Source organism: Carassius carassius, chromosome 28 (genome assembly GCF_963082965.1).
Source record: "Carassius carassius chromosome 28, fCarCar2.1, whole genome shotgun sequence".
In the NCBI taxonomy this organism is placed as follows: Eukaryota; Metazoa; Chordata; class Actinopteri; order Cypriniformes; family Cyprinidae; genus Carassius; species Carassius carassius.
In genome coordinates this window covers 18,154,642-18,179,504 of record NC_081782.1, presented here as the reverse complement: position 1 = coordinate 18,179,504, position 24,863 = coordinate 18,154,642, and the positions used below count along the sequence as shown (strand labels likewise).

Sequence of the window (24,863 nt, the reverse complement as noted above, 5' to 3'; positions counted from 1 at the left end):
CTTGCTTGAAATAGTCCTGACAATCAGTTATTTGTCAAATGTATCATATTCTTTTTATAGGAATCATGTCCAAAATTAGACCCTGCAAGAGCGGGAAAATTCGGACCACATGCTTGGTAAGACAACATATGATTTATGATACCCCCGAGCCAAGACAATATCTGATTGGTCAAGACAACATTTGAGGTGTGACCAACAGGCCAGTTTAAATACTTAGTACACCATAAAATCTTGCTTTTAGCTTCTAGCTTTGCTCTGCTATTAGTCATGTATGCTTTTAGTTGTTAGCTTTGCTTCTTCTACTAGTCATGCCTGCTTTTAGTTTGCTTTTAGCTTTGCTTCTTAGCTTTAGCTTTTAGCCATGCTGTTAGTCATCACTGTTCTTTGAGCGCGGTTCCAGCATGCTTCGGCCTGCCTGCTGCTACTTAGCCACGATGAGAAGAAACACCAACTAATCTCACCAAACTTTAATTATTTTCTTTTCCGTTTGAGAGTTTCGTGTTCTGAGTTAAGTTTTGTAACTTCGAGTTCAACTTCAACCAGCTACACCAGCTACACACAACTCTGCATCTTCAGCCAACGCCCAACCACGGGCTTCCCAAGACGTCTCTTCAACGACTACTGAACTTCCAGCCAATCAGCGACAACAAAGGGACACCTTTACTCAGGCAATGTACCTTCAGACATTTGTGCTGGTGTATCTAATATAATTTTAACCTCATTGAGGAACTCAATGCGAGGGTTAATTAAGTGATTTAAGTCACATCAGACAGTGCACTATAGACCCCCTGAGGAACAGTTCCACTCATTCTCTACCATAGGAGAGGAAGAATTGTATAAACTTGTTAAATCATCTAAACCAACAACATGTATGTTAGACCCTATACCATCTAAGCTCCTAAAAGAAGTGCTTCCAGAAGTCATAGATCCTCTTCTGACTATTATTAATTCCTCATTGTCATTAGGATATGTTCCCAAAACCTTCAAACTGGCTGTTATTAAGCCTCTCATCAAAAAACCACAACTTGACCCCAAAGAACTAGTTAATTATAGACCAATCTCGAATCTCCCTTTTCTGTCCAAGATACTAGAAAAGGTGGTATCCTCTCAATTATATTCCTTCTTAGAGAAAAATGGTATATGTGAGGATTTCCAGTCAGGATTTAGACCGTATCATAGTACTGAGACTGCTCTCCTCAGAGTTACAAATGATCTGCTCTTATCATCTGATCGTGGGTGTATCTCTCTATTAGTTTTATTGGATCTTAGTGCTGCGTTTGACACAATTGACCACAACATTCTTTTGCATAGACTTGAACACTTTGTTGGCATCAGTGGAAGTGCATTAGCATGGTTTAAATCGTACTTATATGACCGCCATCAGTTCGTAGCAGTGAATGAAGATGTATCCTATTGATCACAAGTGCAGTATGGAGTACCTCAAGGCTCAGTACTAGGGCCGCTACTCTTCACGCTTTATATGTGTCCCTTGGGAGATATCATCAGGAAACATGGTGTTAGCTTTCACTGTTATGCTGATGATACTCAGCTCTATATTTCTTCGCAGCCCGGTGAAACACACCAATTTGAAAAACTAATGGATTGCATAGTCGATATAAAAAACTGGATGACGAGTAATTTTTTACTGCTAAATTCTGAAAAAACAGAGGTGTTAATTATAGGACCTAAAAACTCAGCTTGTAATAACCTAGAACACTGTCTAAGACTTGATGGTTGCTCTGTCAATTCTTCGTCATCAGTTAGGAACCTAGTTGTGCTATTTGATCGCAATCTTTCCTTAGAAAGCCACGTTTCTAGCATTTGTAAAACTGCATTTTTCCATCTCAAAAATATATCTAAATTACGGCCTATGCTCTCAATGTCAAATGCAGAAATGTTAATCCATGCATTTATGACCTCAAGGTTAGATTATTGTAATGCTTTATTGGGTGGTTGTTCTGCACGCTTAGTAAACAAACTACAGCTTGTCAAAAATGCAGCAGCAAGAGTTCTTACTAGAACCAGGAAGTATGACCATATTAGCCGGTCCTGTCAACACTGCACTGGCTCCCTATCAAGCATCGCATAGATTTTAAAATATTGCTTATTACTTATAAAGCCCTGAATGGTTTAGCACCTCAGTATTTGAATGAGCTCCTTTTACATTATAATCCTCTACGTTCGCTACGTTCTCAAAACTCAGGCAATTTGATAATACCTAGAATATCAAAATCAACTGCAGGCGGCAGATCCTTTTCCTATTTGGCGCCCAAACTCTGGAATAACCTACCTAACATTGTTCGGGAGGCAGACACACTCTTGCAGTTTAAATCTAGATTAAAGACCCATCTCTTTAACCTGGCATACACATAACATACTAATATGCTTTTATTATCCAAATCCGTTAAAGGATTTTTAGGCTGCATTAATTAGGTAAACCGGAACCGGAAACACTTCCCATAACACCCTATGTACTTGCTACATCATTAGAAGAATGGCATCTACGCTAATATTTGTCTGTTTCTCTCTTGTTCCGAGGTCACCGTGTCCACCAGATCCAGTCTGTGTCCAGATCAGAGGGTCACTGCAGTCACCCGGATCCAGTACGTATCCAGACCAGATGCTGGATCAGCACCTAGAAAGGACCTCTACATCCCTGAAAGACAGCGGAGACCAGGACAACTAGAGCCCCAGATACAGATCCCCTGTAAAGACCTTGTCTCAGAGGAACACCAGGACAAGACCACAGGAAACAGATGATTCTTCTGCACAATCTGACTTTGCTGCAGCCTGGAATTGAACTACTGGTTTCGTCTGGTCAGAGGAGAACTGGCCCCCCAACTGAGCCTGGTTTCTCCCAAGGTTTTTTTCTCCATTCTGTCACCGATGGAGTTTCGGTTCCTTGCCGCTGTCGCCTCTGGCTTGCTTAATTGGGGACACTTCATCTACAGCGATATCGTTGACTTGATTGCAAATAAATGCACAGACACTATTTAACTGAACAGAGATGACATAACTGAATCCAATGATGAACTGCCTTTAACTATCATTTTTGCATTATTGACACTGTTTTCCTAATGAATGTTGTTCAGTTGCTTTGACGCAATGTATTTTGTTTAAAGCGCTATATAAATAAAGGTGACTTTGACTTTGACTTTGATTGATGGTTGTTCATGTCTATGCAATTTAACGTATTGCTGTAAACTTTGGATTCCACATTTCCATTCTCTTAAACTCATCTTTCCCTAACTTTCGATCTTCCTGCAACTTGTGTGAATGTGTGCGTGCGTGCGTTTATGTGTTAGATTAGTTTATATGTCTTAGATTTATCTAATAAAGCCTTTTTCATATTGAAAAGAGAAGTATCTTGTGTTTTGTGCTTACAAGTTAATGCCTTAAACTGCCGATCTTGTTACTGTGCTAATTGATAGTGTTTTCACTATACTTTGGATATTAATATCCAGCGCAGATTTGATATTAAACGGCTCGTTCAGCTAATCGCAGGTGTCTCAGTGATCAGCCGTGAAACAGTGATTCTGTTCAAATTCCTTTTAAAATCTTAAATGATTCCCTTTGAGCTGTTTCCCTTACAGCGGTGACATGTGACTTCAGACATAACAAGCGGATATCAATCTCTCTCTCTACATAGACATGAAACTAGATGCTACAGACTGACGGGCTGTTAACATAACCGATGATTTTCAGAGAGTTAAATGTCTTTGCCCAGTCTGACTGGTTAATGCTCATTGACACTTTAATGTCAAATTGTGCATGTTTCAGAGCCTGTTTAGCCTGATGGTCTGTCCACTCGTTTCCTTCCACACCCATATGTGATGGTACCCACAGGGAATATACCATAAGACCAGATTGTCATATTCTAAATAGACTCTGCATCACATCAAACATCATATCTTGTCTTGCTGTTGAAATTCCACTTGGCAAGCTATTTAAAACTGAAAGGGAGTCTGTACAAATTACTGATCTTATTGGCTGTACTTCTTCTATCCACTGAAGAGCTAGGAATATTGCTATTGTCTCTATAGTAAAAACAAATATATGATCTGAAATTCTTTTTGATACTTTGACTTTGAATTGGGGTATATAGACTGCTGCTGCTGTTATTCTAGATTCAGGATCTTTAGAGCCATCCATGTATATTTGCAATATGCTATAATAAGTTTGTTCAATGTATTGTTTCACTGCTATATTTGTTAACGTATTTCTTTCCTTGTTATGTTTTTCTTCATATGACTGAATGTCAACTACAGGCATAGGGAGAAATTACTGAAGTTGCCACAGAAGGGGCAATATTGATGTCACTAATTCCCATATTTTTTTGCCTCCTCATTGGCCATCCATCCAAAGCTTTAAACATCATACTGTCAACAGTATATCTATTTAACCAACTTTATTTACAATTTAATGAGCAACAGAAAAGAATATATTAGCTGCTTGAAATTTCAGTGATAACGCATGAGGTAAGTAACTCTTAAAGTGAAACTTATTTAAAGTTTAATTATTTAATTATGTAATTATGTAACAAGTTTACCTGACTAAAAATAAATTGTTATATTTGATTTATTCTGATCCCTTCTGAAATCATTTTTTTAAGCAGATTAATGTGTAGCGGTATTTCCGCAAATCTGCAGATCATACGGAAGCACCAATGGATGAACCATGAGGAACACCATTAGGGGCTTCTGATTTCTGAATTTCACTGTCTTAACATGGTGTAGCTCACTTGAAGGTATTATAACCAGTCTGCATCGTCTGAGTAAGTCAGAACTGACGAGTTTGTGTCTGTGGCTTCACTATCTGCTGAGTGCAATTCCTGTGCGATACCTGGTCCCTAGTAAACAAATAATTGAAAGTATGGGATTTCCATACTTAAGATGTGATGTGATCTCAGGGTTTACCGTTTATCACACATCCATGTACGTATAGGACATCAATTCTGGTATGTCCATCTTGATTCTTTACTCTTACTTTCAAGCTGCTTCTCCCATTTACCATCTGTGTGAAATATCTGGAATAGACTCCATCATCTTGAAAAGCATCAGCTCCTGTAAAAGATGGATCACTAAATTATTTGCCAAAGTTGTGAAAAGTAACTTTCCCTTTATTTTATTTATTTGTTTTATTTGTATTTATATATTTATTTTAACTGAAATGTTATTGTTGGTAGTTTACCTGCTCCATTGTCCAGCAGTTGTAATTGATGTATGGAGCCATTTTCTGAATCCAGTGTAGACAACACTTCAGCATTTATTACAGGCCTGTAATTCTGACTAACCTCAGCAAACACTATCATGGGTTTAGTGCCGTCACTGAACTGCTGGTTCATGTGGGTTTTGACAATGATAGGAGGAACATCAGCTTGTGCCGCTTGACTAGTTACTGTTAAAGTCAAAGCCTGAAGTATTGTAGTTTGGATACTGAACTTCCAGTCCCAATGCTACCAAAGATAAGAGTAAAACCAGATAAGCAAGGGCTTGCTGTAAGTGCATCAGTAATAAACTCCTTCTTAGTCTGAAGTTGTTTTTGAATGTTTATATAAAAATCTTGATGCTTTTTATTGTGTTACGATAATACATTTAGGCCTACATGTTTATGGTTTGAACTATAAATATAACAGATAAATGGTTCATAAGGGTTATCATACCTCTGCAGTTCCTGGAATGTTTAAAGTCACTGTTTTCTGTGATACATCATGACTCATATTTGTCTGAGTATAGACTGAGCCACTTGGTGACTGTATGTAAACATTAGGAAAACGTATTTCATAGATTATTACAAAGCTGGTTTTGTTCCCAACAGTCTGATCCACTGATACTGTCCCATTGAACCAATTAGATGTTCTTGCTCCAATACTCTCTAACTAAAAGAATGATAAAAATGATAATGATTAATTACACTCTTAGAGTAATAAATGTATTGTGGGCAAAGGAAGACTTGACAAACCTGAACTGGTTCGTTTGTGTAATCTCCGGTTGATAATGTGAGTGAAGCAAATGCATCCATTAACTGGTTAGATGTGGTCTTATCATTGGTTGATAAAAATTTTCCCCCTGTTTCAACATGGCACATTTTTGCATTGATTAATAAACTGCATTTAATAATTAACTACACTGAGACAGATATAGTAAGTTATTAATCATGCTGATCTCACTCACCAGTTTTCTTCGCCATTTCTGTCAGGGCATGAGATGCCTTGTTACCAAAAGCTAGTGTGTGTATAATGGCACCACTTTGTATTGCAGATGGAACACAATCAGTAATGTTGTCCGTTGCCTGACCATCTGTTAGAAAAATGATTTCATCTCCTAATGCGTCCGCATTGTCCTCTCGAAGTATCTGAAGAAAAAAGGATCACTGACATAGAACAAACTCTATATATTTTCATACATCACAAACATAAAAATCCATGTTAGTACAATTAATATAGCACCTGTAAGCCTTGACTAAGGCCCAAGCACATGTTTGTTGTTCCATCTGCTACTTTTGGCAATAATTTGATAAGATTCTCTCTTGTGGTGTCACTGTCAATAGTAGTCAAGTTTCTCAGAGTAGAAGCCTTAGTACTAAACTGTACAATTCCAACACTGGCTTGATCCTCAATGATGTTCCGCAGGAAATGTGTGGCAGCCTGTTGAAGTTGAAGAATTCTTAATCCCTAGAAAATGGGTAAAAGCAACAACATTTGTTTCTTACGGATTCAAAATTAGTTATCAAACTGTCATTTCAAAGCATTGGTTGTCATGGGAGGATCTTTTCAGACAAAGTTAATGTCTGTTATCACATACTTGCATGCTTCCTGAGACATCAAGAATGAGGCAAACGACCCGTTGCTTTCGCTGCACAACTTTGAAAGATGGTGGTGGTGGACGAGACTTCAGTGGTTTCAGAGAACAAAGTACGTCTTTATCCACAGAATCCTCAAATATTACAGACCATGTTGCTTTGCCACATTTTTTATTTTGCATGTTTGGAGTTTCATAATAGTGCCCATTTTCTTGACAAAATGCAGTCACCTGAAAACAGGATTTTCTTTATAAATAAAAGTGCATTAAACAGAATAAGCATCTCAAATAATTTCAAAGTGAACATTTCTGTGACTTTCTGACAAACCTGAGCATATATTAGGAAAGTGAAAAAGTTAAAGTGAAAGCAACCTGAACAAATCATGCAGATTATGCAGTGTTACTGTTTATTGCTTTACTCTTTGCAGCTGCTTTTATTAATGCTGGTGCATTTGTTTTCTCTTTAGACCTGTGGTTTTATGGTGAGCACATCTTTTAGTTAATATATTGTGATGGCTGTCATTCTGCTGCTTATTTACTGTTATGATTCCTGTTGTAATTATTATTTTTTTTGTGGCAAACCACACTTATCAGTGCATTGCTGCCATCTACTGGTGACTCGGATCAGAAACATTTTCCTTATGAGGAAAACAGAGACCCTTCTCCTTCCCGGCCGTGATAATTATGGGAAGCCAAGCACACCTAAAGTCAAGTTGGTCGCCACACTTTAATACCGTGCTGTGTTCAGCTCCTCTGCTTGCACTTCCTGCATCTTTCAGCCTATAAGTATTTTTTTAAGAATAGAATTAGAATAGTGAGTGCTAAAGTTAGAGGTTGAAATGAAGATGGAAGAGATGGGTTTTAAGTCGATTCTTGAAGAAGGCTTAGGACTCAGATACTCAGATTGAGTTGGGCAGGTCAGTCCACCAGGAGGGAACATTTAATTTAAAAGTCCGTAAAAGTGACTTTGTGCTTCTTTGGGATGGCATAATCAAGCGCCGTTCACTTGCAGAACGCAAGCTTCTAGAGGGCACATCAGCCTCAAGTAGATGTGCCGGTATTCGGTAATGCGATATATCACGGTAATTAATATGCAAGGTATTGTTATCGTGGGCACTTCTAAATACTGTGAATAATTATATATTACAAATTATTCAGAATTTGCAATTAATTTTAAGAATACTATTCCCAGGGCAGGCACAAGCTCAAATGCCGCTCTAGGCAGAGCACGATCGTGCCGCCCCAACCTCACACTCACAATTAGGTATCCTTTAGATGCATGTAAACATTTTTTTTTTTTTAAATCTATAAAATTACACTAAAATATAAACATGTTTTTTTTTCATACTGCAATGTGAAAAAAGTACACAATGCAACAGCTGCATATAATTTCTGTTTTATAATAGATAGAGTACAGAATAAAACTAAACATGGACACAACTTTTTAGCTCATAAGTACTGGAGGTTTAGATTTTTTCTTGACTGATACACACAAACAAACATTCACACAACTAGCCTACATTTCAGAAGTGTGCGCGTCGGGCTTTCGCAGCGACAAACGCTTTGATTGTGTCCTCGAGTTTAAGTTGTATGTCGGAGATAATTTTTAATCAGTTTAAGCTTTGAGAAACTGCGTTCTTCAGAGATCACAGTGACAGTGAGAGTGAGAAGAACTCTCAATGCTACAAAAACATTTGGAAAAATGTATTCCATCCATTTTTCACTGATGAATTTAAGCGCATCCAGTGGTTTAGCAACCAGGCGTCTGCCCAAAGCAGTCTGCTCTTCGAACAATTCATGCCCATCAACCCCCTAACCCGGCCGGGCAGGAATTTTTATTCTAAATTTAAAGTGAATTTAAATTTATACTAATGGAGTGGGTAAAAAAAATGCTGTTGATATAAGTGCGATAATTGTAACCTAATGTAAAACAAACAAATAAATTAAAAATTCTCTCTCTCTCTCTCTCTCTCTCTTTCTCTCTCTCTCGCTTTTGCTCTCTCACATTCTCTCTTTCTTGCCGACCTGGCTGAGCTGCCGCCCTAGGCGGCTGCCTAGTTCGCCTATAGGCACGCGCCGGCCCTGACTATTCCCATCAGCTGGTCAAAATGCACAACACCACTGTATGCTGCTTAAAAGACTCGTGTTCGCTCTGATGTAAACAAGCACGCATGAGAAGCACATGAGACGTGAGAGACGCACAGACTGAAAGCACATTCACTCTCTGACAGCAGATGGCGCTAAACTGCAGAAAAAGCAATATTTACTCTGGAAACCCCATAAATAAAGCAGCAGCACTACTTTCCAAAATGTATTTAAATAGCCATTCAGATTTATGGATTTGCAATGGTGTTCATCACAGCCAAATATTTAAACCTTTTTTTTATTATTTTACTCTGGACTAAAACATGCCGTAAAGCAGGGTTATTTAAATCTTGCCCTGGAGGGCCAATGCGATGCAGAGTTTAGCTCCAACCCTGATCAAAGTCACCTGGCTTTGATTTTCTAATGATCCCAAAAACACTGATTAGCATGCTCAGGTGTGTTTGATTAGGGTTAGAGCTTAACTCTGAAGCGCATTGATGAAGTCATGAGTCAAGTCAAGTGAATTATTATTCATTTTCTAAGGAAAAGGGGAATAACCAATGACATTTCAGATAACAACTGAAACAGCAAGCCCCGCCTCACGACGGACAAAAATAAAATTGTTCGCGCGAGCAGAGGTGAGATGATCGAGCGCGAGGATGTGGGGAATGAGGATGCGCGGGCGATGGTTTTTATTGCGCGCGAGTATGGCAAGCCAAAAGGGTCAGAATTACGCTATAGATGAATTGCTTTTACATTCAAAACGCCGTTTTTTTACGCCGTCTAAAATGGTATCAGCGCCGTCAAATACGCTGTCGTGATGGCAAACGCCGTTAAAAACGCGCGTTAACCGTAAAAAAAGTAGTGTTTGTAAAGAGCGCTGCCCACTGATTTCTGTAACCAATAAGTTTGAACTGTTCTCGTCCAATCAATGATGACATGACTAAGACCAGACTAGTTTATCTCCAAGTTCGAAGCATTCGGTTGATTGACATCAAGGTGACCAGGAGAAATTTTATTTTGCGTTGTTAACAGAAGCTGAACAATTGTACTCGACAGCTGACAGAAGATTCGGGTGTATTACAGTCAACTTTAGTGAGGTAAGATTGCTTTGTTTCAGGTTATGTAAAACATGGGCGCTGTCCTGCGACCTTTTTGCTCTAACCCCAATTAAACACACCTGATTCAGATAATCAAGCCCTCAACAGCATCCGGGAAACTTCCAGGAAGGTTTATTGCAAGTTGAGCTAAACTCTGCTGGATAGTGACTTTTTAGGACTGAGTTTACACACCCTTGTTTCTGAACCTTAGATTTGTGTGCTTTCTTTAGCCCATTAAGTTGAATGTTCTTATTCTATTCTAAATTATTATATTGATGAACCTTTTTGCATCCTGAAAATTCAGTACATAAAAGTGGCTTCTTCTTTTTTTAAAGGCTAAAAACAATGCAAAGAAGCATTGCATGGGTGAGAAGGAGGCTGATCACTTCACCAGAAGCAGACAAGTTACTTGATGATCTCAATGAATCTATAGCAGAGGTACAAGACCATAGGCAGCATGGACAACAAGGTAAGTAATTTCTAAACTGTATCTGTAATATCTTGAACTTTAAAATTCTGGCTTTCTAGTGTCTACCTTTTTTGTCTTTTCTAAAATCTCTCTCTGTCTTCTATACTACATTCTAACTATCCATCTATAATTTCTAATGTCAATTTATCTATTTGCTAAACTGTCTGTTTATTTGTTGTTTCTAAATTATTCCTTTTATCACTTCTAAATTATCATCTATCTTTTCTAAACCATCATCTGTATTTCTTAATTGGCCACTTTTCAAAAATATCCATCTATCACTTCTATCTATTATTAAACTATCCAAATAGTTATTGTAGAAAACTATTTTCTAAACTATCCATCTATCCTTTCTAAACTCTCCTGAAATGTCTTTTCTGTCTAAACCCTCTAGCTATAGCTTTCAAACTGTCTGTCTACCAAGTTCTAAGTATTAATGAGCACATATTAATTTATCTTAACTTTTAGAGAAGATTAAAAAAAGATAGTGAGTGCAATTTATCACATTAGCCATTCTGATGAGATAGTCTCACCACTTTAAACTTCAAACGATGCGAAGTAAGATTTGATTTTAAAATTAGCTTTTTATTACTTGTAATGCATGAAAAGTGCACTTAGTTAATGGTTTAAAATTATTTTTGAGAAGCAATAATACTTTTGTTTGCGTGTTTGTTCCAGGAGGTTCGATTTAAATCACTCTCTGATGTATTCTGAAATAACTGATGTTGACCTCGATGTGATTACCGACGTTGTGGATGGAAATGACAAGCTGGGATCAGAGGCTGTCAGGGTGCAGTTACGGGCAGATGGAATTCGTGTACAAAGACAAGAGTACGGAGGAGCTTGGTTGGAATTAACCCAAGGGTAGCGGCACTACGGGCCAGGTCACAAAGACCACACAGACGGCTGTACAGCGTTACCGGTCCAAACTCCCTGTGGCACCTAGATGGCAACCACAAATTGATAAGGTAGATATCCGTTTCCTCTGCATTGCAAACTTTTTTTTTCTTCTTCTTTACTTTATTTCACTTGGTAACAACACTACTGTGTTTAATTGAATTTGATTAAAGACAAATATGGAATAAAAGTCAAGGTACCAGCACAATAACACACTCCGTAAGATTTCATCTAATTATCATTAAAGATAAAACCCCAGAAAATATTTATGTAATATTGCACACCCATAGTTTTTATCCATTCAAAGAGATTAACTAAACAAGATTTGTGTATGATGAACCTGTCATAGTTTGTCCCTGGCAAAAAGAAACATCAACTTCATAATTCTGCCCTTTCTAAGGCTAAAGAAAAGTATTGTAGTGGCAGTGTTTTGTGAGTATGGTGTAAACTAAAGAGTTTCTGGAAAAACTCATGCTTTGATTTTGGCTGGTTTTGCAGCAAAAGACAAATCCGATGTTAAAGGGATGGTTGACTGTAATGAAATTAGTCACATGTACAGTCGTGGCCAAAAGTTTTGAGAATTACATAAATATTGGAAAAGTTGCTGCTTAAGTTTTTATAATAGCAATTTGCATATACACCAGAATGTTATGAAGAGTGATCAGATGAATTGCATAGTCCTTCTTTGCCATGAAAATTAACTTAATCCCAAAAAAACCTTTCCACTGCATTTCATTGCTGTCATTAAAGGACCTGCTGAGATCATTTCAGTAATCGTCTTGTTAACTCAGGTGAGAATGTTGACGAGCACAAGGCTGGAGATCATTATGTCAGGCTGATTGGGTTAGAATGGCAGACTTGACATGTTAAAAGGAGGGTGATGCTTGAAATCATTGTTCTTCCATTGTTAACCATGGTGACCTGCAAAGAAACGCGTGCAGCCATCATTGCGTTGCATAAAAATAGCTTCACAGGCAAGGATATTGTGGCTACTAAGATTGCACCTAAATCAACAATTTATAGGATCATCAAGAACTTCAAGGAAAGAGGTTCAATTCTTGTAAAGAAGGCTTCAGGGCGTCCAAGAAAGGCCAGCAAGCGCCAGGATCATCTCCTAAAGAGGATTCAGCTGCGGGATCGGAGTGCCACCAGTGCAGAGCTTGCTCAGGAATGGCAGCAGGCAGGTGTGAGCGCATCTGCACGCACAGTGAGGCGAAGAATTCTGGAAGATGGCCTGGTGTCAAGAAGGGCAGCAAAGAAGCCACTTCTCTCCAAAAAAAAACATCAGGGACAGATTCATCTTCTGCAGAAAGTATAGTGAATGGACTGCTGAGGACTGGGGCAAAGTCATATTTTCCGATGAAGCCTCTTTCTGGTTGTTTGGGGCATCTGGAAAAAGGCTTGTCTGGAGAAGAAAAGGTGAGCGCTACCATCAGTCTTGTGTCATGCCAACAGTAAAGCATCCTGACACCATTCATGTGTGGGGTTGCTTCTCATCCAAGGGAGTGGGCTCACTCACAATTCTGCCCAAAAACACAGCCATGAATAAAGAATGGTACCAAAACACCCTCCAACAGCAACTTCTTCCAACAATCCAACAACAGTTTGGTGAAGAACAATGCATTTTCCAGCACGATGGAGCACAGTGCCATAAGACAAAAGTGATAACTAAGTGGCTCAGGGACCAGAATGTTGAAATTTTGGGTCCATGGCCTGGAAACTCCCCAGATCTTAATCCCATTGAGAACTTGTGGTCAATCCTCAAGAGGCGGGTGGACAAACAAAAACCCACTAATTCTGACAAACTCCAAGAAGTGATTATGAAAGAATGGGTTGCTATCAGTCAGGATTTGGCCCAGAAGTTGATTGAGAGCATGCCCAGTCGAATTGCAGAGGTCCTGAAAAAGAGGGGCCAACACTGCAAATACTGACTCTTAGCAAAAATGTCATGTAATTGTCGATAAAAGCCTTTGAAACGTATGAAGTGCTTGTAATTATATTTCAGTACATCACAGAAACAACTGAAACAAAGATCTAAAATCAGTTTAGCAGCAACCTTTTTGAAAACTAATATTTATGTAATTCTCAAAACTTTTGGCCACGACTGTACTCATTCTTAACTTATTTAACATCTGTATTAGTTTTTCTTTGAACACAAGAATGAATTAAAAAATGCAGGTAGCTTTCATGGGATCCAAAAAAAGAAAATACAGTGAACTTTTTGAAAGGAAGGCAATTCAATAACTTGCCGCTTGTCTTTTAATGTCATATTTATTTATTTTTCTCTTATGTTTTAGATTGAGAATTGTCATTCACGGTGGTATAGAGGGCTACAGTCGTCTTACAGTTTTTCTTTGTGCCTCGAACCACAACAACCGCAGCAGCACAGTAATGAATAGATTTTTGAATGCTGTGGCCAGGTATGGAGTCAGTGGAGACCAGGACAACTAGAGCCCCAGATACAGATCCCCTGTAAAGACCTTGTCTCAGAGGAGCACCAGGACAAGACCACAGGAAACGAATGATTCCTCTGCACAATCTGACTTTGCTGCAGCCTGAAATTGAACTACTGCTTTTGTCTGGTCAGAGGAGAACTGGCCCCCCGACTGAGCCTGGTTTCTCCCAAGGTTTTTTTCTCCATTCTGTCACCGATGGAGTTTCGGTTCCTTACCGCTGTTGCCTCTGGCTTGCTTAGTTGGGGTCACTTCATCTACAGTGATATCGTTGACTTGATTGCAAATAAATGCACAGACACTATTTAACTGAACAGAGATGACATCACTGAATTCAATGATGAACTGCCTTTAACTGTCATTTTGCATTATTGACACTGTTTTCCTAATTAATGTTGTTCAATTGCTTTGACACAATCTTTTTTTTTTTAAAGCACTATAAAGGTGACTTGACTTTGAGTGCCTTCTAGGGTCCGAACAGATCATGGAGGAGTAAACCGTGATGTCTGTGTGATAAGGAACCTTTTCAGGGGCTCACAGAGAGGCAGAGTAATAAGAGGCAGGAGCGTTCACAACCAAAAATTGAGAGGCTCTGGGGTGACGTGGCGGGGATTGACTATTGTTATTATAATCTCTTCCACTTCCTGGAGGCTGAAGGTATCTTGGACCTAGATAATGAAATGCATCTCTGGGCTCTTCACCTTGTCTATGTGCCGAGGATCAACAGGCGTTTATAAGCCTTTACTCGACAGTGGAATAACCATAGGCTGAGAACAGAACAATACCAGACACCCATGCAGATTTTTGTTCGGGGCTGCCGGGGCTGGCAGAATCAAGCTCGCAGGAGTCACCTTCAATATCCATGGCTGAAGGGACCGCAAGCTAGGCACTGAACCCCCAGTTGCTTCTCAGGCGCTGGATATATATAGCTGCCCACTGCTCTGTGTGTGTTCATGGTGTTTTCACTTCTCACTGCTGTGTGTAAAATAAAAGCATCTGCTAAATTAATGAATACAATGTAAGTATCTGTGCACTTGGATAGGACAAATGCAGACCACCAATTCGGAGTATGGGTTACCATACTTCGCAAATGTAATGACTTTCATAAAGCAACAAATACTTTTTGTGCACAAAAACAGACTTTTTCAATCTAGTGAAGGACCATCTCAGGACCGTGAATCAAGAAGCTTCGATTCTTAATGATATTTGTTTTGAATTACTCCCGAATTGAATCTAAAATATTTAATTTGTGTTTTGAGGTCTAACTAGGATCTTAAAGGTTTTGGAAATCATGAGGGTGAGTAATGACAAATTAGATTTTTGGGTGAACTAACCCTTTAAGATGGTGTGGCATTTTAAAGTAACATCACAAATAGCAAGGTCACATTTCAAACTTGAAAATAAGTTTAAAGTTTCCACATTGTGATATTGTTGTGCATCACCAGAAAATCTTTACTGGAACTGTCCCCTTTTTTTTTTTAATGTTCCATAAGAACATCCATTTTATATAAAATACTAAAGGTATACATAAGCGAATAAAGCCAACATTCCTCAACATCTGTAGTTCTTGTGTTCCTTGGTGCAGGGGCTGGGTAGGTGTATTTAAACACTTCCATTTCATCTGTTAAACACAAAAATATGAACCGTAATATTTTACTTTTATATATAGTTTGTACTAAAATGAAAATTCCTTAGTGTAATTAAAGTAAAAAATATAAAAAAGCTTTTTTTAATTATTATTATTTGGCAGATGCTGTGATAACCAACTTCCCAGCAGCAGCGTTGGACTTGAGGAATGCAGTTGGGAAGCATTCGGTGTGGGCTGGTTGTGGGGACGGTGGGGAGATTGTGCATACAAGTGTGGGCTGGGTGTGGGGACGGTGGGGAGGGCGTAGGTTCAGTGTGGGCTGGTTGTGGGCACAGTGGGGAGATTGTGCATACAAGTGTGGGCTGGGTGTGGGGACGGTGGGGAGGGCGTAGGTTCAGTGTGGGCTGGGTGTGGGCACAGTGGGGAGATTGTGCATACAAGTGTGGGCTGGGTGTGGGGACGGTGGGGAGGGCGTAGGTTCAGTGTGGGCTGGGTGTGGGCACAGTGGGGAGATTGTGCATACAAGTGTGGGCTGGGTGTGGGGACGGTGGGGACAGCGTGTATACAGTGTGGGCTGGGTGTGTAAATATATAAATATAAATACACATATACATTCATACATACAAGGCTTTTTTCTTTTTTTTTCCTTTCTTTCTTTTTGTGGGCAAGCCCAATGGGTATTCAGTATTCGGGAAATCCAGCCCAGATCCACTGCGGGACAAATAACCCGATATAACCCAACCCATCTGCTACCAAATTACGATGTAACCAAGAGCTCAATTTACGTTGGACAGCATAAGAGGTTCAAAGTTAAGTTTTAATCGTATTTCCCGATCTTGTCTAAAATAGGCCTATTTAACTTCGGACTTGAATGGAATGTCACAAATATTAAATAATTAGCCCACTTCACATTTGTGAATAGTAATTAGACTAGGCCTATGATTTATTTCTTTCACATGCGTGTGCAGCATTAGTCCCATTTTAGTCTGATATATAGCTTAATTTTCGTTTTTCCATTCTTCAGACAGAACGAAATAATAATAATAATAATAATGATAATACTACAATCAAATTATCATTTATCTTTATTTATTTTTGTTTGTATTTAGATTTGTCAATCAAACTTGAGTCACTCAAATAAAGAAACATTTCTAGCCCAGAGTCGGTATTGTGAAAAATATTACAATACATTTAAAATAGTGTATTCTTATAATTACAGCAGAGTGCAGATGCTCTTTTATGTCAGGACCGCGGCGACAGCAGCATTAGCTTGCTCACATTATGGTAAAGTGGGACACGATTCAGGTAAAGATACCAATCTATAGTCAATAATATATCATAATCAGACTAAAATGGACCTGAAGCTGCCCACACATGTAAAATAATTATTAATGCATAGTCTCAGTTTATTTGTTTTTACCCACGAAAAAAAACCTAGCTTAATTTCATTTTTCCGTTTCTCAAACAAAACGAAATAACAACAACAACAGGCAAATAATTATAAAATCAAACTGTTTATCATTTCTCTATACTACTTTTTTGTAGTCACTTAAATAAATAAAATATTAAAAAAAGATTTTTTTTAAACAGCAGAGAGAAGTGCATGTGGGTGACATAATACAATTGAATGGCAGTGCTGGTATTGTTAGCTAAAACCTTTTAAAGGCTAAAATAAAATAAAATGTAATATACATTATTTAAATAACTAAATTAAAAAACTTCTAAACAAAAAAAAAAGAAAGAAAGAAAAAAGAGAGCATTTGCAGTATTTGCGACGCAAAATACGCTGTTGTGATTACAAACTCAGTAAAAAACATGCGAAAATGTGTCAATGACGCCGTATTTGACGGCGTTTCGGTGTCCATGAAAAACGCCGTTTTTTACGCCGTTCATGTTGCCATATGACGGCGTAAAAAACGCCGTTTTGGTTGTACAGAGCGCGTGTCAGGCATTTTGCTAATAATATAATGAGCCACGCCCACTGATTCCCACAGCTACGGTTTTCACCCAATCGGGCAATTGCAATGGTGCTCATTAAAACTGCTGGGCTGGTGCCGAATTAATTTATATTTAGCTGTTAATGTTTTATTTTTAGAATGGAATATAAGCACATGGGTCAGATGTGATCTGCGAGGTCCTGTAAACAAATGTGCAAAATCAGGTAAGAAAATAACTATCTTTACCTTTCAAAAATAGTTAATTTGTAAATGGCTAAAGGACATGTAACCTGCAGAAGATAAATATGTCTGTGTGTATATTTGTATTGTATCACAGAAGCTAAAGTTAGAAGCTCATCTGATGTGTGATGCTGCCAATTTGTTAATGTCTGTCCTTTAGAGACTTTGCACATTTTTCTGATGTAAATGCCATGCATTAGGCCCGTTATATTGTTTATCGTTCAATAGTCTCAAAGATAACATACTGTTCGTGTTTTTCTTAGTAATCGCAAATGTCACTTAAATGTATAGACCCCTTAATCGCCTACGTCACTGTGACGTCACCGCTCTAGCTGGAGGCAAAACATGGCAGAGCTCATAGCAGGTGCATTAAAAGTTTGAGGTTTTGAATTTAAAATGTCTTGTTGGGGTTTTGGCTGCCAGAATAGAAGGAACAGAACTTTTGTTTCAAAACTAAAGTTTTACTGGATCACGGCAGACATTCCTTCACAGAAATCAAGAAGACAATTGTGGTTGAATGCAATACGGCCAGTGTTGGGAACGTTACTTTAAAACGTAATTAGTTATAGTTACTCACTACTTGTTCCAAAAAGTAATTGAGTTAGTAACTGAATTACTCCATAATAAAAGTAACTTGTTACCAGGGAAAGTAACTATTTGCGTTACTGTAGAAGAAAAAGTTGCTATGTCAAAGAATTTATATTTTAGCATTTTTCACAAGTTGAAATAAGTAGAACAGACAGGTGTTCGTACATAACTTTCGAGATGTATTGCACGTTAACAGACAGCAAGAGTTTTATCCTGCACTCTTTGTAAGAAAAGTGTTTTTGGCCACTAGCTTTGTAGATGCGTGTGTCACACATTACATGCACGTTCTTGCCTTTGACTACAATGAATTTGAAGTAGTGCTTATATCTCCACCTTGAAAATGCCAAATTTTCATCGGATTGCTCCTGACTCGCCATTTCTGCTGCTGCTGCGAATCTCTGTGTAGCTGTTGCGTGTGTGTGACTGTGTGTGTTTGGCGCCGCTGGCGCGTGTGTAAAAACACTGGCTCTGATTGGCTACCATGAAACACATGACTCTGCCTCTCCCAATCATAATCGCTTATCTCGTTATTAACCTCACTCGCTGTGTGAGCCAGGGGTGCGTTCGGATTGCATATTAAATCAATGCATAGTAACGCGCCGCATTTAACGTTCAGTAACGTTAACGCCGTTGTAACGACGGGAAAAGTAATTAGTTAGATTACCCCGTTACTGAAAAAATAACGTCGTTACCTAACGCCGTTCTTTTAAACGCCGTTATTCCAAACACTGAATACGGCGTACAGACTGTACGGAGATGATCATAAATGATGCTCGTGTTTGCAGCGCACTTCATATCAGGTAAAATCTATGCATATGAAATGGTATGTTGGTTTTATCTAGTAAATCAGCAAGTTTCTGTTTTATAGGTGAAAGTCGCCAACCTTCAGTGCACTAACGTTAGCAAGTTTAAATGTTAAACAAACATACAGCGATAGATGTGTGCGCCATCCTTTGAATGGTCTCTTAAAATAATACACATTGCTAATCATAGTTAGCCCAGCGATAGGTTACATTAGAAAATAAGCCTTGACAAAATTCCCCATACCACCAAGATGGTTTAAAGCAGTGGTTCTCAAAGTGTGGTACGAGTAGCACTAACGTTAGTTAGTTAGCTCCTTCTAGTGGTACGCAGAGGAATCACTAAGCGAATTAATGTTCATACATTTTAATTTGATCTTTTGAGTAAAGTTGTTTTTTGGTGTTTCCATTTTAAATGCAGTAAAGTTTTTCACTTTTGGGACAACACATTTGAATTTATAATTTGTTTAATTATTTAACCGTATGTAAACCGTACAGTGTTAATGTTAAAACTGAGCATTTACAATGTTGAAGTGGCTGACAACAATAAATATTCTTATGAGGAATAAAACTGGCTCGTATAAAACCATGCAGAGCTGTAGCTGAATAGTTAGGCCTACTATGCTGCTGAAATGTTAATGTTGGTCGTTATGGTAGTACTTGGAGAGCCAAATATTTTCTAAAGTGGTTTTGTAAAAAGTTTGAGAACCACTGGATTAAAGAAGTGGTATAAAATGAAATCCTACTTAAGAACTTTTTCAATAAACATTTCTTTCCCCTTGTAGAGTCATCAAAGATCTAGCTTATTATTGGTAAGGAGTTGTTCATCTGCTACATTGCACTGTCACTTCTGGTAGAGATGCATTGACCAATTGTTATAGGTTTTGATTTTACTTGGTTTAATAAAAATTAGATTTTACTTGTTTTACAAAATCCACCATCTAGTTAGGATTCAAATTAAAACCGTGTAACTGGGGGCTCTAAAACACTGCTTGTGAATAATTTAATATTGCAAACTTTCATCTGAATACATTAAGTGTTTAATGAATAGCCTTGTGCACTTTTTCCAACCCCACTGTTACTGAACCGTAAAGTGAAAATATTGTATGTGATTTGTTTTTCTTTCAGTTAAAGATATTTAACAAGCTGATATTGAGTATTTAGTAAAGGACCATACAGAAAGCACACACATGGGAGAGAGAGGAGAGGACTGCATCAGAAAGGAACTAGAGCTGGGACTCTTTCAAGGATCACCCAAAGCACAACCACAAAAACGAGGCTGTTGGTTGTAACACTTTATCACAATTTGAAGAAACCGTTCTAATTAAAATGTTACATGCATTTCATCCAAGGTAGGGTTCTTCCGTACAGAATTAAGGTGACTGTCAAATTTAGGGCCACCTCTGGCTGTCAACAAATTCAAGACTGACGAGACTGATTCTGTTGCAGGTTCCATTCTCAAACAGTTCAGTATTTTCACTGCACAAATGTACACATCTCTTGTAATGAGACCCATTAGTATAACATGTTTTCACATAAACCATATTTTTTCACCAAATAAAAGACCAACTTGTTTCAGTCAAAAAAGTACAAGGGTTTCTAAGTATGAGGGGTTGCCATACAAGTGCAAAATGTGCAGGGTTTTTTTTTTTTTTTTTTTGTATTTGGATTGTTCTACAGGTTTTTAACAATCCATCCATGCACAAACACTGCAAGCTAAAGTTTGGGATTGTATTCCTCAGTTTTATACAGAATACTACCAAAATAAAACTTGTTTAAAAAAAAATTAACATGTGGTAGTTTGAGGTTGATTGTAAAGCCATTGCTGCCAGTTATTTTTTATTTTTTTTTAACCTTTTATGAATGTACATGGTTGATCTAAACGCAAACAAGGTCTAATTGAACATACAGTTGTGTATACACCCATGTTGAAAATGTATACGATGGTGAAATGATTTCAAAATATAAACCTTGATCCAATTTGCAAAATCTAAACAATTCAATGTTGACTGGCTTATGGATATGATGGAACCCGACATCTATTCACTGTTTAATCAACGCTAAAATGCTGGCTAGACCTGCTAAGAATCGAACACGAACCAGCGCTCGGTGACGTGGGAGTCTGGCATTTTAACAAGCAGGTGAACAACAGGCTCCATAATATGATGTGCAACTATTAAACACTATCTCACTTTAATAGGGGCTTTTTCATGTTTGGAAACATGCCTCAAAGCTGTGTCCATTTATTTTCTAACGCAGTAGTAAAAGGAATCTCTGTGTTAAGTTGAATACATAAAATGGGGAAGGTAGGATAATATAGCTTAAATAATAATATTAGCAATAAGCCTACATTACACTATGATGAAGAGGTGCAATTTTTAGAGGACAATATATAGATTAAATATCCAAAAAGTAATGGGGTATTGTACTTAAAGAGTAACTAAACCCTAAACCAACTTTTTTTTAGTTAATGATCTATAAGAATGGGGCTTTATTAGTGCTGTTCATTGATTCGAGTAACTTTTTTGACATTTGAGTATAAAGTGTTTTAATTCTACAATATATGGTGTAAAAACGTGTGAGTGCTGCCCTCTTCAGGTTGAACGGTGGCTACTGCAGTTGATTTTTCCTATTGGATGTTGCAGTGGCAAGTGACGTAAGCGGTGGCAGGTGACGTAAGCAGTTTCCAGCTCACCACGCCCCTTGGTACGAGCTACCACGCCCTTGGCAGTATAAAACCATCAAAATCACTGTAGTGAGTCAGGACTCAGGAGCTGGAATTGCGAGTATTGGTAACGACCAGTATAGACTATTATAGCATCTATTTAGCATAGCAATTATATAGTTATTTAGATCTTCAAGTTGCTTAGATTTATCTGTATTTAGTACAGTGGTCAGGATGGTGTGTGTAGTGTTGCTGGTTGCGACAGCACTGCATAGTTTTCAGCAGACTTTAAAATTAGGAGCCAGTGGTTGCATGCACTTGGCCTGGAAGACCGTGAGTTCCCATCTAGAGCTCGAGTGTGCAAACTGCATTTTACACGGGATTGCTTCTCCAACGCAATGGAGGTAGAAATGGGATTCTCCACACAGCTTGCGCTGAAAAGCGACAGGGTGCGGGAGTTAAGACCGCAGTTTGAGCCAGAGGCTGGAATTAATATGAACCGACACCTCGACACCCTCCACTTCAGGTGAAAGTGGGGGAGAAAAGTCCTCTACTTCAAATGATCGTCACTTGCGTCACTACAGTCACTCTCCATTTTAGCGTCTCTGACAGCAGCTGTCAATCAATCCGTCACTGCGGGTCTCAGGTTCACGCCGCACTCGCTCAGCCCCGCCCTCGGTTCGTCCCCTCTATCTCCGCTGTGATCTGCCCACTTTTCAGCATTTTTCAAATATTGTCAGTGGGTGGAGTCAGGCTCTGAGCAGGGGTTTAGTTACACCTTAAATATCCTATTAATTCATTTGGCTAGAATGATCTGTGCTCAATTAGTCTGGTCTGTTTTAAGTTACCACTGATTGGGTGAAAACCGTTCAAACATACTGGCTGCGGGAATCAGTGGGCGTGGCTCATTATACTATTCGCAAAACAGCGTGAATGACGCGCGCTCTGTGGAACCAAAATGGCGTTTTTTACTCCATCCTATGGCAACATGAACGGCGTAAAAAACGGCGTTTTTCATGGACACCAAAACGCCGTCAAATACGGCCTCATTGGCGCATTTTCGCACGTTTTTTACGGCGTTTGTAATCACAACGGCGTATTTTGCGGCACAAAAACGGTTTAAAACGCCGTATTTTACGGCGTTTGGCTGTTAACGCGATTCATCTATAGCATAATTCTGAGCCTCTTGGCTTGCCATATCGTTGGCTCCCGTTTCCTCGCGTCCGATTTAGTTTTCCTCTCGCGGAAGCCATTTTGCACGCGCGCCAGCATCAGTTGTGCGCTCGGATAATATTGGCATTGATTTGCCGTCATAGTTTTTGGCTTAATCTGGACACAAATAAATAATCGTGTTGCTCATACTTGCTTCCTATAATTGCTTAATCAGTCACATGAAAGTAATTAGAATTATCAAAATTTTCAAAATTATACAATTGAGTGTTTAATACCTTAAACAGAGACATGGTCTGAAAAACAAATTCAAATTTATGTAGCTTTATTGGTTTAGTAAAATGTTTAACAGCTCAATGTGTATGCAGATTATATGAAATTTCGGGTGGACCCGCCCTCTCTCACACTTGTAGGCTACAACTTAGTGAGAGAATCATGCCAAAATTGTAAGCGCAGAGAAAAGAAAGATAGAGCTGTATATCGGTTTATTTCAGGAACTTTTTGCCCCATATGCACAACAAGTCATTTAGACATTTGCAACAGTTTGTTTTTTTCACACATACAAATTGGTTCTATGCAGTCGATCCGTTTTGCAGTTCTTTAAACTGTTTTCGCTTGCAAATCACTGTTCACAGGCTTGCAGTACTTCTGACCATATTTTAGCGAAAACAATGTGCCAAAACTGTAAGCACAGAAAAATGGAAGTCAGAAGAATGCAGATCATATTTATTTTGCTCTAGCATGAAGCTGCAGTTTCACATTACTTGAATTACACTTAAAAGTAACAGTAAAATGCTGCAAATAATTTTTTATTATGCTTGAAACACGAATTACACCTTTACAAAGCTTGTCTTGCTCATGCATATTTAATTTATGCTTACAGTTTTATGTACACTTCCACAACTCTTACCCTGCATATGAAAAGAATTAATAATTTAGCATTAAATTACCTTCAGAAATTATCTTTATGTAAAATATGTTTCAAGCTTTCAAAATATTTTTTTTTCTTATGTACACTTTTTTTTTTTTTCTTCCTAAACCTTTTCTTCAACTGTTTATCATGAAATCACATTGGGATGTTTGCTAAAATTGTTGGATGTGGCAAAGCCCTACCTTGAAAATTTTCCAGAAGCTACCCCTGCTAACACACGACGTAACAGTTACGTAACGTATTGGTAATTTTTGGTAATTCCATGACTTACCAATTGACAACGTAACTACGACGTCGCATGCACGTAATTGTATTACCATCACATTACCAACTCACAACGTCGTCAGTACGTCCTTCCAACGTAACAAGATAACCAAGAACGTCCCAGATAGGTCCTCTATTCGTAATATATTGGTAACTTCATGACTTACTGGCAACGTAACTACAACGTCGTATGCACGTAATTTTAATTACCATAATTTTTGTACATTCTTTATATGCTCCCTGAGTATAGTGCTATTTATAAAGTGTAATTAAACTTCAGACACACGATTAAACGTTCCTTAAAGATAAAATGTGTTTCTTTTCACCAAGTCAGAATATGGACATGCTTTTAATATATAGTGACGTGGCATACAGCGCGTGCGCGCTTCCACAACTGACGCACCCACGCGCACAATATTGACAAGAAAGGAAATACATTTTTCGTTCGAGTTGTGAAACTTTCTATTTCGTAAGGAGTTGTGAACGTGAAATAATGACAGACTGGCTGCACCATCTCATCTGCCGCAGATACAGTAACGTTATCAGGAGGACAGCGCGTTTGTTTGAAGTACTTTTCACTTCAACTGTGTCTGACAGGAGAAATGGCTTTTCTGAGGTGAGTCTTACAATTTATAATAAATAAAGAGGTTGATAAAATGTATAAAACAAAAGTCTTGATCTCCGTAAAGACGCTAAAACCCTTTTTTAATATTATTGTTTTTATTAGCCTACTAGCCGTTGAGAGTTACCATGGCAACCGCGGACACATCAGCTGCTGGAGAGGAGAGGACTCGTCTGACAGTTTCTCTGTTTCTCGTCAGTTATACCAAAGAAAAGTTCAACAACTGCGACAGATTGGTTAAGTAACATATGTTA

At 38.4% G+C, this 24,863-nt stretch overlaps 1 protein-coding gene across 1 annotated transcript in view; it reads right to left on the bottom strand.

Moving 5' to 3' along the window:
• Positions 1–24,863, bottom strand: part of LOC132108150 (calcium-activated chloride channel regulator 1-like) — a 62,502-nt gene that overhangs the window by 6,365 nt on the left and 31,274 nt on the right. Inside the window, exons 7-13 of the mRNA XM_059514730.1 lie at positions 6,804–7,031; positions 6,449–6,673; positions 6,174–6,354; positions 5,962–6,068; positions 5,663–5,878; positions 5,191–5,455; positions 4,917–5,063 (exon numbers count right to left, since the gene is read on the bottom strand). Of these exons, the coding sequence (XP_059370713.1) occupies positions 4,917–5,063; positions 5,191–5,455; positions 5,663–5,878; positions 5,962–6,068; positions 6,174–6,354; positions 6,449–6,673; positions 6,804–7,031 (1,369 nt within the window). The remainder of the gene's footprint in view (positions 1–4,916; positions 5,064–5,190; positions 5,456–5,662; positions 5,879–5,961; positions 6,069–6,173; positions 6,355–6,448; positions 6,674–6,803; positions 7,032–24,863) is intronic.